The 15,589-nt window shown below is 59.4% G+C and overlaps 1 protein-coding gene across 1 annotated transcript; it reads left to right on the forward strand.

Moving 5' to 3' along the window:
* Positions 1 to 141: 141 nt before the first annotated feature.
* Positions 142 to 12,541, forward strand: LOC116833841 (ras-related protein Rab-4B; the record flags this gene model as incomplete). The annotated part of the gene is made up of 8 exons (XM_032795610.1): positions 142 to 304; positions 1,958 to 2,038; positions 3,506 to 3,620; positions 4,975 to 5,037; positions 5,474 to 5,628; positions 6,977 to 7,072; positions 7,570 to 7,714; positions 8,025 to 12,541. Coding segments are annotated over 7 exons (789 nt in total), but the record flags the coding sequence as incomplete, so codon positions are not given.
* Positions 12,542 to 15,589: the final 3,048 nt, after the last annotated feature.

A 15,589-nucleotide genomic window follows, 5' to 3' on the forward strand; every position in this document is an offset into this window, starting at 1 on the left:
TCGGAAGTGGGTTACCCAGGCTGACGGGCCGACCGGCAGCGTGAGCTTGAGTATGGCTCTGGGGATCACTACTTGGATAGTGGTGCCAGTTCTCCCTTCAGTCTGGCTAGCATGGTCGAAATAGCCAGAGCAGCTTGACTGTCCGCGTGGGCCGTGCCAGCTGGCCCGGACCTAGCATCTACCGGGGCAGCTCGTTCCCCTTCCCACGTGGAGCATGTCCCGCGGGGTGACTGGGCCCACACTAGGATTGGGTTGTTCCCCCATCAGACTGGCATAGGTAAAGTGGCACGGCTTTTGCATGGAGGTAAGGCCTTTCTCTGTGTGGGGGGCACCCTGCAGAGGGGGGTCTCTAGGCTTTACCGTCGTGCCACCGGGGACAGTTAGAATCTGAGCCAGAGATCGCGCTTCGCACTGCAGCCGGAAGGAACTGGCTCTGGCTGGTGGCTGGCGGGAGAGTGTGGGACTTCAGCCCAAGAGATCTCCCTGGACGCTGTTGTAATGGGAGGCTCTCGGGAGTGGGGGTAATATGGTACGGTTCTGTCCGGTGCCCACCCGCGGGAGGGCAGATGGCGCGGAGTGCTCTGGGAAATCCGTTGATCTCATTCGAACTCGTGTTTTGTTTCTGGCCTTCCCTTCTGACCGTGGCAAGAACTGCCCCTAAGGTCTCTGCACACTGCGTTTAGCCCTGGGGAAAGGCCGAGGGCCTGGATTCCCCTGCCTGTGCTGCCATGCCAGGGATCCACCTCATGGTGCTGGGCAGCCTGGCTCCAGCTGGCCGAAGCAGGTGCTTATGGAGGAGCCCCGAGGCCTGTCTCAGCCTGTGTTCTGGCTCTGACAGTGGTTGGTGCTAGAAGTTTCAAGGACAGCGGCAGCCATGGGATAATCTGCCCCCGCGTTATGTCTCATGCTGGTTTCTAATAGTTCACTTGCTTAAGCCCTGAGTAGGAGGAGGGTTAATGACCCTTCTAAAACTGTTCATTAACTATAATGACTCTGGTTCTTCTTGGATCTTCCTTAGTTCTTGGTCTCAACAACTTCATGTGGTAGGGAATTCCACAGTCTAACCATGGTGTGTGGGAAAAGTCTGTCCTTTGGCCAGCTGTGCATTTCCCACCATTGAATCACATTGGGGTCCCGTTGTGCGTGAGTGACCAGCCAAGGAGAACGGAAGCTCCCGGTCTCCCTTCTCTAGACTGACCATTTTATCAAACACCCCCCACCCCATGCTCGTCTCCTTTCTGAGGTAACCAGTCCCACTGTCTTCACAGGACTGTTGGTCCAGGCCGTTGATGGTTCTGACTGGCCTCCTGTGAACGCCTTCTAATTCGGTAATAACCTCATCTCCTGCCAGTAAGACTTGTAGGGGTTTTGAACCTGTGACCTCACACGCTCTGGACTGCAGTGGGACTGGGGCCTAGCTTAATACCTGGGAGGCTCAAGCCCCTAATGCCTGGAGGCCTCTCTCTGGGCTGAGCAGCGTTGTGTCTCTGCTCCTCGTGTGCACACCTGGCTGTTGGTGATGGCCGCGGCATGCCGATCGGTATCCGTGCCCTGGTGCGAGTAGAAGGGAGCTGGCCTAACGCCCAGTGGGGTGTAAATAATGCTAAATTAACAGCGGTGCCAAAAGACGCCAAGCTGAGTCAGGTCCCCGTTGCGCTGGACGCTGTACGTACACCTAGGATGAGACTGTCCCCACCTCAGCGCGCTTTGTCTAACGAGACACGGGGCCAAAGGAAGCGTCACTATCCCTTGTAGTGAGGTGTGGGGAAATGAGGTCACCGGGGAGTTTGATGCAGGAGAGCACTGCGCGTAATGTTTCTCCGTGCGTGTTTCTAAAGACTAGTTAAGAAGGTGCTCTGCTTTTCGTCAACCTCCCCAGCCCCCTTAAACAGAACGTGCTGCCCCTTCCCCACAGCCCATGCTCCAGTGTTACATCTGTGCTTATTTTGTTCTTCAGATTTCCTCTTCAAGTTCCTGGTGATAGGAAGTGCTGGTACCGGGAAGTCCTGTCTCCTGCATCAGTTTATAGAGAATAAATGTAAGTAGCCCTGTTACTGTGGCCAGTGCTGTGTTTAGTTGAACTGATTTCTGTTCTGCTCTGGTGTTTCCTGATACCCGAGACCCTCGGAGCTCATCCAAAGAGGAAGATTCTCCTGCACGCTTGTTGCCAGAAGGACAATTGAATTTGCCTCCTGATCTGCCCTTCAGCTCCAGAACTGCCTTTTACAAAAGAAGCTGACGAAAGAGTGGGAGTTTTTACCTCCAAACGTGTGGTGGTGGGTTTTTTTATCACGACGTTTTAAAACTTCAGCCTTCTTGAAAACCTTCTTCCTATTTTTTTTATGGGAAAGCTGAAACGGCTCGACTAGACTAACTGGAAATCCAGCGTGAAACCCCTGCTGCTCTGTGGTTTTCATTGCAAATGTCTTTGCACAACCCTGGCTTCCTCCGTGTGTTCAGCAAATTACAAAATTGTATCCCAAAGGGGCTTCCCGTGTTGGTAACGAATCTGCCCGGTGCTTGATTTTCACACACTGTGGGTAGTGGATTAACCGTGCCAAGGAAATGAAAAGGGCGCTTTGTGGTGCACGCGCACACACTGCGCGCACACTGCACCCTCACCCCCCTTTCTGGGTACTGACACATCATCTCTGCTGGCTCCCTGTGTGAGCAGATTTGTGCTGGGGTATAACCGCTGCCTGCGTTCGCTTTTGACGCTCCCGCAGTGGGGTGCTGGGGCGTTCCTGGCTTTTTGTTCAGGTGACGTGACTCCCGGGGGCTGGGCGATCGCATGGCAGCACTGGGTCAGGACCCTTCATGCTGCTGCGCCACCGAATCGTGTTTTCGCGGGCTGGACCAAAACCGCAAAGTTGGCTCAATCTGGCAAATTTTCCAACAGTGGGAAGGCAAAAGCAGGCATCTGTGTGTGCTGGTCCCCTGCTTTTGACAGCACTGTATTGGACCAACAGTTTTGTGGGGGCAGCTGCGAGGGGCTGGGCTAGCAAGGGCTGCAGGTTGGGAGTCAGGGGCACCGGCAGGGCTGTGAGGGCCAGGGCTGGGCTGGCAGGGGCTGCAGGTCGGGAGTGAGGGGCACCGGCAGAGCTGGGAGGGGAGCAGGGCTGGGCTGGCAGGGGCTGCAGGTCGGGAGTGAGGGGCACCGGCAGAGCTGGGGGGGCCAGGGGTGGTCTAGCGGGGGGTGCAGTGAGGGGCACCAGCAGGGAGGGAAAGCTTGTCTGCACTGTGCACCTCCTGCTCATACTGTATCACTTCAGGAGGCCCTAAAAATAATGTGACTCGCTCCCCTCACCACGTCGCTCTGCAGCAGCTGGAGCCTCCAGTCTGCGCAGGAATCAGACTGAAGCAGTCGCAGGTCACTCAGGGCTCCTGGGTATCAGCCCTTGGACAGGAAGCTCCTGGTCCTGCAGTGGTTCCGCTTTGTAGCTGACCCCTAGGAGACCAGGGGCTTCTCGGTCTGTCACTGACTTGGAATCTCTCCCTTCTCCAGTCAAGCAGGATTCCAACCACACCATTGGAGTGGAGTTTGGATCGAAGGTGGTGAACGTCGGTGGGAAAACGGTGAAACTGCAGATCTGGGACACGGCAGGACAGGAACGGTTTAGGTAAAACCCACCTATCCAGTGACTGACCATTTGAAATGTCTCTGGAGTAATGTCCGAGGCCAGGGTGCTGCAGCAGCCAGCCTTCCAGGCTAAGTCTGGAGACGGGGGATAGTATTGGTGGTGGTCCCAGGAGCCTGCGAAAGGGGAGTCTTGCCTATGTAAAAGCGGCTGTGGGAGTTGAGTGGAATCGGAGAGTGACAGGAGTCGCTTTTGCCATTGCCATGGAGATGCAGCCACCTCTGGGGCGGGACGTGGCAGGTGCTCACCAGCACAGCACAACGCTCTGTGCCGGTGTAACAGGACAGGCCTGTGTGCAGACAGCGGGATGCTGTACCTAGAGTTAGTCTGGAGTCTTGCCCATATTGCAGCTCTGCATTACGGCAGCACTCAGAGGGCCCCGACCAAGACCGGGTACCTCCATTGTGCCTGGGCCTTCCCCTGCAAACTGGCAAGACCCAGAAAGGGTGAGAGGGGAAACCGAGGCACGGATGGGTGGGGACTTGTCCAAGGTCATGTGGCAGGTCAGTGGCCAAGCTGTCCTGACTCCCAGCCCAGTGTCCTGCCCACTAGGCCACGCTGCCACCCAGCCTGGCTGCTTGTAGCCTTCCCTGTTGTGGTGCTGCCTGTGTGTGCGAGTTAAAAAGCCCTGAGTCCCTGAGCCTGCTTGCTTGTGGGGCTGCGGCGTGGGGCCAGGGGCACGGAGCAGGGTCTCTGCTCCTCTGGGTCTCCCCAGAGCTTGAGGGGTATGGACGATGGCCGCGTCTCTGATGGGGAGCCCCCTTCCCAAGAGCAGTGCAGAGAGACATCGTCCTTCCCATTGGTCTTGGGGTGTGGGGCTGTTCCCCGTTAGGACGCTGGGTCCGATCCACCCCGGGCAGGCGCTGGAACGCAGGACCCTCCCCTCTGGGAACACCAGCTCCCCTCTGTCCCTGGAGGGAGGGGCTGGCAGGGCCAGGGGCCTTTCCCCTCTCGGGGGCACTGGCAGGCTCAAGGATCTCGTTCCAGTTTGGCTCCAGCCAGGGGTGATGGAAGGTTGCTCCAGTCTGAGATGGATCCGTGGGGCAGGGGCCACAGCACAGAACCCCACCGCCCCCCCGCCCCCCCGAGGGTCCAAGGCTTGTGTGGTTGAGCCCCTATCTCAGCCCTGGGGCAGGTTGGCCAGTGTCTGTGGCTGGCTCCTCTTACTGGCCCTGTCCTCTGTGGGGCGGCCTGCAAAAACCCACCTGGTGCCTTTGGCTCCTCCATTACCCAGCAGCCCGACGCCTTCCCCCGCCCCCTTTCCCACGGGGCTGTGCTCCCAGCTGCCCTGAAATCGCCCCGCTGGTCACTCCGAGTCTCTCTCCTCGCCCTCTAGGTCAGTGACGCGCAGCTACTACCGCGGTGCAGCCGGGGCCCTGCTGGTGTACGACATCACCAGGTGGGTGTTCATCACTGCGGGGGGGTGACTTCTGGCTGTGGGTCGATGCGATGCCCTGCCCCCACCCCACCCCCAGCTGGGGCTCCCAGGAACGGGCCGAGCTCCCTGGGCAGGTTTCCACACAGAACTAGATTAAAGCCACAGAAACGGGACCCGAACAGGCCTCCCCTCGTTCCAGGCTGAGCATCCGGGCTGGGGAGCCGGGCCGGTCCCACCCCAGCGGCCGAGCCGAACCAGTTCTGTTCTGCTCCTCGACCTGGCCACGTAGGAACACGCTGCCCCCGGGTCCGTGCAGCCTGCGCCCGAGGTCAGTGCCAGCAGCGGGCGCTGCACAGGGACCCCTCTGGCAAGCCAGGGCCTGGGGGGCAGCCCCCAATCCGGGATCTGTGAGAAGTGCCCGGTTGCTCCCCACTGACCCCTCTGTCCTGTGTTGCAGCCGAGAGACCTACAACGCTCTGACCAACTGGCTGACGGACGCTCGGACCCTCGCCAGCCCCAGCATTGTCATCATCCTCTGCGGGAACAAGAAGGACCTGGATGCGGACCGGGAAGTGACCTTCCTGGAAGCCTCCCGCTTCGCGCAAGAGAACGGTACCAAGGCAGGGTGCAGGCAGGGCTGCTCTGGGGGCTCATTAGCCCCTGCCTGGCCCTTTGCATGGAGCAGGGGTGGTCCTTGGGGATGTTCCTGTCCCCTGCCTGCTTTGCCATGGCACCCGGCCTCAGTGGTGAGAGAGTGTCCTGTGATCTCCGCGCAGCCAGGCCAGGTCCAGCAGGGGACAGAGCTATGGAAAGTGGTGTGGGGGCAGGCAGGGTTGGCCCCAGGGGGGCTTGGCAGGAGGCACTCTCGCTCGGCAGGCAGGGCTGACCTCAGGGCAGTGTTAGGGGACAGGGTGGGGGGCTCAGCAGGGGGTGCTCTCCCCCAGCGGGCAGGGCTGGCTCCAGGGTGGCACTAGGGGGTGCTGTGGGGCAGAGAGTGGGGACTCAGCAGGGGACGCTTCCCCCCGGCAGGCAGGGCTGGCCCAAGGGCGGTGTTGGGGGGTGGGGAGCTCAGCAGGGGGGCACTCTCCCCCAGTGGGCAGGGCTGGCCCCAGGGAGGTGTTGGGGGGCTCGGCAGGGGGTGCTGTCCCCCAGTGGGCAGGGCTGGCCCCAGGGCGGTATTAGAGGGTGGAGGGCTCAGCGGGGGGTGCTCTCCCCTGGCAGGCAGGGCTAGCCCCAGGGTGGTGTTTGGGAGTAGGGGGCTTGGCAGGGAGTGCTCTGCCCCGGCGGGCAGGGCTGGCCCCAGGGCTGTGTTAGGGGACAGGGTGGGGGGCTCAGCAGGGGGTGCTCTGCCCCGGCGGGCAGGACTGGCCCCAGGGCGGTGTTAGGGGGTGGAGGGCTTGGCAGGGGGTGCTGTCCCCTGGCAGGCAGGGTTGGCCCCAGAGCGGATGCTGAGGAGCCTGGTGCTGCTAGCAGGCGCTATCTTTTTCCCGTGAGTGGTAGCACCGGAGTCCTGGCCACGCCCGTGGCCCCCCAGAAGGGCTCATCAGCCCTGGGGTGCTGCCCCAGCCCTGGAGGCAGGTCGCTCCTTTGCTGAGCGCTGAGGGGAGAGTGGCAGCTGCGCTTGGCCCCTTGGGGCAGGCAGGGGAGCTCTGCAGAGCTGCTTGGAGTGGCAGCCTGTCGCTGGTGCTGTGTGGCCAGGAGGGGGAGCTCGGACTCCATAGCTAGAACCCTGCCTCGGACTGGCTGCGCCAGGTCCTGCTCCCCGGGTCCGTTCTGTGTGTTGGCCGGGTGGGATCCCGAGCGAGGGGCGGCTCCATTGTGTGTGTTGGCGGGGCAAGGAGCAGCGTTGTCTCATGATACCCAGCTGCGGCTTTCCCAGGCTTAGCGGGGCACTGCGGCGAATCGGGCTGGGAGCCGCACCCGGGTTACCTTCCTGCCATTTCTCTCTCCGCCTCGGCAGAACTCATGTTCCTGGAGACCAGCGCACTGACCGGGGAGAACGTGGAAGAAGCTTTCTTAAAATGTGCCAGGACCATACTAAACAAAATTGAATCAGGTACGAGGGTGGAGCTGGCGGGGGACCCTGGGGGCACGACACAGCCCCACGCTTCCCCCTGAAGTGTTTCCAACCTGAGCATCCCAGCCAGGAAGGGAAACGGGTTTCCAGTAATAAGAAGAGTGATGGAGACAGATGATGGTCTGGGGTCTGGCTGAGGCCAGGGGCCCCAGGCGTGTTCTGAAGTAGGGCAGAGGCGGGGGTCTGGCCCAGTTCTCCAGGAGCGCGGCGCTGCCCTACGCCCCCTGCGCTTTGTGGCAGCAGTTCTCTGGCGCCCGCAGGGTGTCCGCTCTCCCAGCCCACCGTGGCGGCCACTCCCAGATCGATCTCGGAGACGGTAGTGAGGCTGGAGTCTGTTAGCAAGTGACTGCACCCGGGAGTTGCCTGGCTGGTGCTGGTGCGAACCCACGGCTGGGCCCCGCCTGTCCTGGCAGGGTCCTGGTGAAGATTCCTCCCTCGTGCGTCCCACCCTGCTGAGCGCTGCTCTGTCTGCCCAGGTGAACTGGACCCCGAGAGGATGGGCTCAGGCATCCAGTATGGAGACACCTCCTTGCGCCACCTGCGACAGCCCCGCGGGGCCCAGACGCAGAGCAAGCAGCCGTGCAGGTGCTAAGTGCGAAGGCACCAGGAGTCTGTCTGCAAGTAAGCTGGGGGGAGCCACGTGCGCACGGGCTCGGCCGTGGTATCCTGGGGGGCAGGTTGTCCAGACTCCGACTGACAGTCTGTGGAGCTGGCTCCCTCCGCAGCCCCCTAGCAGTAGGGCAGGCCTGGGGCACGTGGTGCTGGGTGGGTGGGTGTAGAGGCTGGAGCTCGTCTCTCTCTGCTGGACTCCCCCCTGCCCCGACTCCCTCCGGCCCTCCCTCCCAGGCAGCTGTCTGTCAAATCCCCTAGACCCCTGCGGGAGTTGCCCACGAGCTCGGCTGCGGAGACTGACTCTCTCTTCTCTCCACAGCTCTGTATCGTGGCCAGCCGGGGCCCCGGGCTGAAGCACTTTCTCTTCTCTTCCCAGGACCACGTGCCTCGCGCGCTGAGCCCCTTGCTTCCTGAGCCGTGTGGCCCACGAGCCCTGGGCCTCTGGCAAACTGCCCGTTTGATTGTGTGCAGCCATGGCATTGTCTGCTAGCCGCTCCCTGCCCGCTGCTCGTCCCCCTCAACCCAAGGCTGGCGCGGGCCCGGCTCAGTGATGACGTAACGGGGCCCAGGCCAGCCTCCTGGAGCTAACTGCTGCTCTGGGTAGGAGAGTTCCCCTGGGTGAGCACCAGGATGAGGGGGGAGCGGGTTCTCCTTGGGAGATGGTTCGTTGGGGTTGTCTCCTGCTGCCCCGTTGCTCGGAGCTAGGCAGGTAGGGGGTGTCTTAGCCTGGGGGCTGCCTGTCACGCGTGGGAGCAGGGAAGCGGTTCCCTGCAGCATGTGGCTTGCCGGGCACTCTAGGCTGGGCTGGGATTTCTGTTAAACTGGTTTTGCTTTTGAAGCTGGGGTCTGGCTCCTTTGGCTCCGCCTCATCTCGCTGCTTTTCCGCCAGCCAGGCATTGCGCTCCCGAGCACTGTGCTTGCGACGTCTGCCCTGCCCCGGGCGGCGTGACGTTCTGGGGTGACAGACGGACAGTTGGGGCTGGGCGGACTGTGCTTTCCCTTAGAAATGCTGTAGCTGAACACTGGACCATTGGCGGATGGGGCCACTCCTGTCTCCGGGACTCTGACTTCGCTGGCAGCTGCTCTCGAAGGGTTGAGTCTGGTGCAGTGCCTGTGGCGGGAGCCGCTCTGCCATTGGGTTTAGTCCCAGCTCCTGTGGGAGAGTCCCTTGGGCTCTGCAGCTGAGGCACTGAAACCCTTGGGCGAGCGCGGGGATCTGGGTTTTAAAACCCCACGGCAGATGTAACAGCACAGCCGCATCTCAAACCAAGCCGCCTATTGGGCAGGAAAGTCCAGGTCTCCTGAGCCGGGATAATGTGCTGGTAGCACCTTCTCCTGGGGGGGGGGGCTGGTTCGAATCCGGCCCCTCTGGGTCCAGACCTACAGTCAAATTCTCAAGAGTGCCGAAGTGACACGCTCCAAAGGCCTGTTGAAAGCCAATAGGATCTGGGCTCCTAAATCACCTAGTGCTCTGAATGTTAACAGCCTCTGGCTCAGCCGGCTGAGAGGGGCTCGCCCTGGGCAGAGTCTGGCTGCAGCCATCGCTGACTCTGGCCCACGGCTGCAGGGTTGGATTTGAGGTGGTGACAGAGGCGTAAAACCTCCTTGAGCAGCCAGAGCCTGTCTGCTTTGTCCTCGTGCAGCCCCTCGCCTGTGCTCCTTCCCCATCCCTCTCGCCTCTTCCGGCAGCAGTGATTCCTGGCCCCCTCGGACAGCTCAGCTGGGCTACAGCCCTGGGGTCTGTCTCCTGATCCTTGGCCCAGAACATCGCATGACCCCCAGAGCCCTCCTGCGGTAACTGCCAAACCTGTGACACTCAATAGGCGGCCCACGGGCCAACTGTGGCCCTTCCTGGCTTCTCAGGGGCCGCCAGCTCCCCTCACGAAACGTGTGTGATTCAGTTCAGTCCGTGATGCGCTGAAGTTCTGGAGAGAGCATCACCCCCGCCCGTTTTCTCATTAGTGAAGGAAACGGAGCCACAAATGAATGCGCCTGGGCGTAAACGTCACCAAATTGGCAGCGGAAACCGAGCGTTTAACCTGAACTGGCCAGCGGGTTTTCTCTGTCACGCTGCCTCGTCTAAACCCCAAGCCTGTGTGTTGAGTGCGCCAAACGGCCGTATCCATCTGGAAGGTCGCCACGGTGAATCACGGCCTATCCTCTTGGCAGTGTTGCAAGATGTGACAAAATGGAAAATCTGCGGTCTCTGTATTGCACTACAGATGTCCTCCTCACCCCATCAGCAACTGCAGGGAAAAGCAGCAGCTGCTTCTCTTCGGAGAATGTGGGTGCTCGCGCAAAAGAAACGGCCCTTCCTGGCTGCCAAGCTGGAACAGGCGGGTACGCTGGATGTGCGGGGGGAGCTTTTTGCCGGAGGTAAAAACAAAGGTGACACTGAACCGTAAGAAGCAAGTTCCCCCTTCTGATTCCATGGGAGGTAATTTGAGGGTTGGTTGCCAGCACTGCTTTCCGAGTTACAAAACGCCAAACACGTCTCTGGCTGTGGACGAATCAAGCCACTGACGGGACACTGCCAAGCTATCGCTGTTTGCTAGTATTTATGATGGTGACGTTTTCAAGGGAGAATTTTTGTGCTGAAATCTACCCCCAGGAGAGCATTTTTGGAAAGATAAAAGGCTCTTTTGGGAGGGAGAAACAACTTTCTGCAGAGCTAAACCAAAGGGTCCTGTTACAGACGGGGGCCCTCCGTGACAGGGAGAGAAGGGCTTTGCTCCACCTTTGGCAGCAACACAGGCTTATTTAAATGCACTTCACTGCATCATTCGCCAGACTGTCCTGTGTGGGAAGTTGTGGGGGGACTTGGACAAAACCAAATTACAGCAGAACCTTCGAGTTACGAACTGATTAGTCTGCCGCACACCTCGCTGGGAACTGGGAATATACGATCAGGCAACGACCAAAAAACCCCCAAAACTCGAAATGCAGGACAGTGTGTGTTAAACGTAAGCTAGTAAAAGAAAGGGAAGGCAGCGTTTTCCTTCTGCAGAGGAACGTTTCAAAGCTCTGTTAAGTTGATGTTCAGCTGTACATTTTTGAAAGGACCCCAGCGTTTTGTTCAGCCTTGCAAACAGCCTCTGTTCCTGGGAGGTTCGTAACTTCAAGGTTCTTCTGTATTGTGACGAGATCAGCGAACTCTACACGCTCAACGTCCAGCTTGGGCCATCGTCTTTGCCAAGCTCTTAGCAGCCCCTTCAGCCGAATACGGTGACTGGTGCAGTCCGGCGACATTCGCTAATTAAGTAGAAGGTGCCTGCGAGAGGTTTTGTGCGTTTCAGAAAGAATCAACTTTCTTTCAGACCAAGAGGCCCTGGAATTTACAACTGCTGCCCCGCTCTGTGCTAGGGAGCTTCTCTGTGCCATATGACTGGTCACGTGAATTCCCTCAGCGTGCCGCTCCGAGGCCGGGCCAGGAATCTGTGCCTTTCAGAGCAGTCTCAAAACTGTTCAGAGCGACTTAGGAGGATGGTTCATTTCCCCACGTTGCCTGTTGTTGTGGCAAGTGACAGATGAAGATGAGGCAAGAATTCCTAAACCACCTGAGAATTTGAAAACCCCAGAGAATTTGCATTTATTTGCATTTATTCGCCATCTGTTTGTCTGTGCCCGAGGGACCTCGCCCTTCTCAAGCAAAGAACCTTCTCAAGTCAATTGACAAAGGTCTTTCAATTTCCAGCGCTCAGATGTCTTGGCAAAACTCAGAGGTGTGGGTCCATGCTGGGTCAGACCAAAGGTCTGTCTAGCCCAGGATCCTATTCTCTGGCAGTGGCCAGTGCCAGGTGCCCAGAGGGGGTGAACAGCACAGGGAATCAGCAAGTGATCCCGTCTGTCACCCATTCCCAGCTTCTGAGCTTAATATGCTGACGAGTTTCAGGATAGTTAAGAGAGAGCTGGCTACACTCCGGCTATGTTCGGCTCAACGTCCCTCTGCCAGCCTGGGTTTTCCACCAGGAACGTTATGAAAAACCCAGCACCTCAGTCGCCTGACGGACGAGCAGCCCTGACCACTCACAAAGCGTGTCCCAGATCGCTGCCATCCCCTCTCCCGTTCGAGAGTGCCACACGCGGGGGTAATGTCCATTTACAAACTTCATTAGAAGATGGAAATGCTCCTCCTGCCGTTGTCAATCACGGTCTTTACTTACAGGCAGCTGAAATTTTTCTTTCATTTTATATGGTTGGCCGTGCGTGACACCCCCCCCCCCCCCCCCGCCTCTTGTCCTGAAATTCTCAGCTGGGCCCCGGGGTAGATCAAATCGAGTGTCACTGGTGAGGCCTTGCCAGTGTCCTGCCTGGGCTGGGGCCAGTGCTGTGTGTGGTGAGGGGGCGGGGAGCCCAGCACGTCCGTCTTGAGCAAGTCGCCTTCACCTCCCTTCTGAGAGCCTTGGGGTCTCTGTCCTTGAATCAGGCTGCGCCTCGTTGAAAAGCTCCAGCGGGGGTGGGAAGGGAGCAATGATCGGGCCACTGTTGGAGAGGTGGGGCGACCCCTGGCCGTGTGGCTGTGAGCTCTGGTGGGTTCGTCTCTTGTGTTCTTATGCTTAAGCTGCTGTTATTTATTGGGGGGTGGGGGGATGGGAGGCTGCTGCCTTTGTGGCTTTCCTCGCACTCGCCTCTTGCCTGGCCCGTCCCAGGGCGCTGGTGGGAGGATACAAGCGGCTCCCTCCAAATCCTCTTGAAACTGTGGCAGGTTAGGGAGAGATGGTTGGATCCAACCCGGCTTATAATTCACACCCTGTGAAATTTCTTCTCTTTAAAGAAAAAGCCCTCCAACTTCAGTTGTGAAAATGTGACTTCTTCATAAAGTATTAATGTTTTCCAGCTCTGGCCTCCTGGTGTCTTATTGCTGCTGACCGGGTCCCGGCCAGTGCTCGGGGCTGTACGTAGCCTTCGCTGCAGCGGGCCAGGCCACGTGGCAGCAGAGCTGGGTCTGGGGAAGCAGAGACAGCCAGGGCCTCGCCCGTGGTCCCACAGCCCCTGAGGGGCAGAGCTCCTGAGGCTCGGCTGGCACCTGTTAGTGTTTGCAAAGCTACCAAGCGATGGCGGCTGGAGAACGGGGGCTCAGCGGCAGGCGAGCTGGCCAGGTGGCGCTGGGAGGATGGTTCCTGGGTGAAGCGCAGGGCATGGGCCGCAGCGGGAAGTGCCGGGACAGGCAGCTGGCGAGCCAGCGTGGCCTCCCCTCCCGCAGCATCCGCGGGGACCAGATCACCTGGGTGGAGGGGTGCGAGCCTGGCTGCCAGGCCATCAGCGCCCTCGTGGGAGCATCGACCAGCTGGGTGGGTCCTCATCAACAGCAGGACTAAGGTGAGCCCTGTGCTGGCCTCTCGGACTCCTGGGTTCTCTCCCTGGCTCTGGGAGGGGAGTGGGGACTGGTGGGGTCAGAGCAGAGGGGGCTGGGAGCCAGGACTCCTGGGTTCTCTCCCTGGCTCTGGGAGGGGAGTGGAGTCTGGTGGTTAGAGCACAGGGCTGGGAGCCAGGACTCCTGGGTTCTCCTGGCTTTTCCACAGACCCATTGCAAGTCTCTGCTGGGTGCTGCCTCAGTTTCCCCATCCCAACCGGGTGCTGGCAGCTGGGTGGTGGGCTGCATGGGTGGCAGGGCTGTGAGTGGGGAATAGCTGGGGAACAGATTGAGCCCCCAGGTCAGTAATCCCGCTGCCCTTTGGCTGGCAGAGCTCCTCTGCTCTGCACGGGGCAGCCTCGGGCAGGGGGTGGGGACGTGTGTCAGGACTGTCACCAGCCCCTGCATGTCTGTGGCTCACATGCTGGCTTAAGTACTTTCTCTGGCCGGGTGGGGGGTGGGGATGGCTGAATGCCACCCCCGCAGGGCTTCGGGACCCAGCGGGCTGGGCAAACTCGGGTCTGAATCTTACCCTTGCCCAGCCCAGCGTCTCTTCCAGCCCAGACCCTCAGGCCCAGTTCCTTAACGGTGTTTGGGCACCTAACGGCGAAGGGAAGTTAGCTGGCTCCCAGCCGCCGCCGCTCCCCTGCCACAGCTGGGAAGAGAACCCAGGAGTCCTGGCTCCCAGCCCCCCTTTGCTCTCGCCACCAGCCCCGAGAGAACCCAGGAGTCCTGGCTCCATCTCTGACCTCACCCCAGAAGTGGCTGCATCGACAGGGCTGCTGGGTGCTGGTCTAGGAGCAGGGAGGCTGAGTGGGGGCTGCCAGTGTCGAAGTAACTCCCGTCCGCACAGGTGGGTTTGCCCTGGCGGGAGCAGAGCTTTACCCTGGAGGTGCTGTGGCTCCTGGGATGTATCCCTGGCTCCAGGCCCAAGCCGCCCTGACATCTCTCCCGGGCTGTTGTGGGGAGACTTTGGTAGAGTGCTGAGGGGTACAGCTCACCCCAGCTCTCGCCTGGACCTCTTTGCTGAGCCCACCGGCTCGCTGGGGCGGCTAAACAGTTAGGAAAGGGATTCGTAAAGCAGAGGAGTGAAACTGCTTTAACCCTCCAGTGTAGACGCTCCTGTGCCAAATGTAAACGGCCTGAGTTGGATTTGGGGAGGGAAGGCCGCGGGATTGAACGAAGGCTGCTTGGATTCAGGGTCAGAGCGTCCCCCTGGCAGTTTCACGCTGTTGAAATTTGCACCTTTTCTTCCTTCAGATTCGCTCTGCGTGTGCCCGGTGGGAGTCCCCCGCCCGTGACAGGGGTTTGAAGGTGGGGGGACTCGAGTGGGGGGCAGAGCCAGCCCTGCCCAGGGCTCCGTGTTGCCCAGCATTTGTGAATTAACCTTTCTAAAAGTGACGGCCACCCCCTGCCCTCCAGCTCTAGGGGGAGCCGGCTACTCAGGCCTTTCGCTGCCCGATGAGACATCTGCGTGGGTGCTGGAGACCCTGGGGGGCCGTGCTGTTCCCCCCAAACCTTGGTGCATGATGTCCATGTTCACATATAGTCAAAACAGCACATTTCTCCTCTGATTTATCACTATGACATTGTCAACCCCCCCATCATATTGACGGTGACTGTTAAAGCCTTCCCAAAATGTATTTCTGCTCTCAGCTTCCCGGTTTTAATTAGGGGATAGTGACCGGTGCAGTCCTGGGCGGGAGATGGGGCAAAGGCAAACGAAGTGTAACCCTGTGCAAACTCCTCACAGTCGATTAACAGAGAACGATCTTTCATGTGTTTACCAGCCATCTGTACCAAATTCATGTATTCTCCATGCAGCGTCCTGCCTCGAAGTCCGGCTGCAGAGGCTTGGTCGGTATCTGTTCACCAGCCACATACAAGGCCCCAAAATTAATATTGTAATGTTTAAAATGAAAGGGATTTTTAGCGTAACTTCTGCTAATGGCGTCATTATCCACAAACCCTAGGACAAGCCTTTTGGGTAACTCTCCCAAGAACAGGTTCTCCTGGTCACTGACCCTGCTGCCCGACTGACCGGTAGCTGTCTGGCCTTGCAAGCTTCCAGAGGGCTATTGCCACTCGCTTCTCAATTGTGAGGGTTGCTCTCATCTTGGTATTCTGGCGCTTCAGAGCAGGGGAAAGCAAGGCACAAAGTTCCATGAAAGTGCCCTTATGCATGCGAAAGTTTCGCAGCCACTGGGAATCGTCCCACACCTGCAACACTATGCGATCTCACCAGTCTGTGCTTGTTTCCCGGGCCCAGAATCGGTGTTCAGTGGCTAGAACCTGCCCCATTACCACCATGATGTCCATATTGCCAGGGCCCATACTTTGAGAGAAGTCTGTGTCCATGTCCTCATCACTCTCGTCACCGCGCTGCCGTCGCCTCCTCGCCTGGTTGTGCAGGTTCTGGTTCTGCACGTACTGCAGGATAATGCGCGAGGTGTTCACAGTGCTCAGAACCGCTGCGGTGAGCTGAGCGGGCTCCATGCTTGCTGTGCTATGGTGTCTGCAGGAGAGCAGAG

Source organism: Chelonoidis abingdonii, chromosome 11 (genome assembly GCF_003597395.2).
Source record: "Chelonoidis abingdonii isolate Lonesome George chromosome 11, CheloAbing_2.0, whole genome shotgun sequence".
Taxonomy (NCBI): domain Eukaryota; kingdom Metazoa; phylum Chordata; order Testudines; family Testudinidae; genus Chelonoidis; species Chelonoidis abingdonii.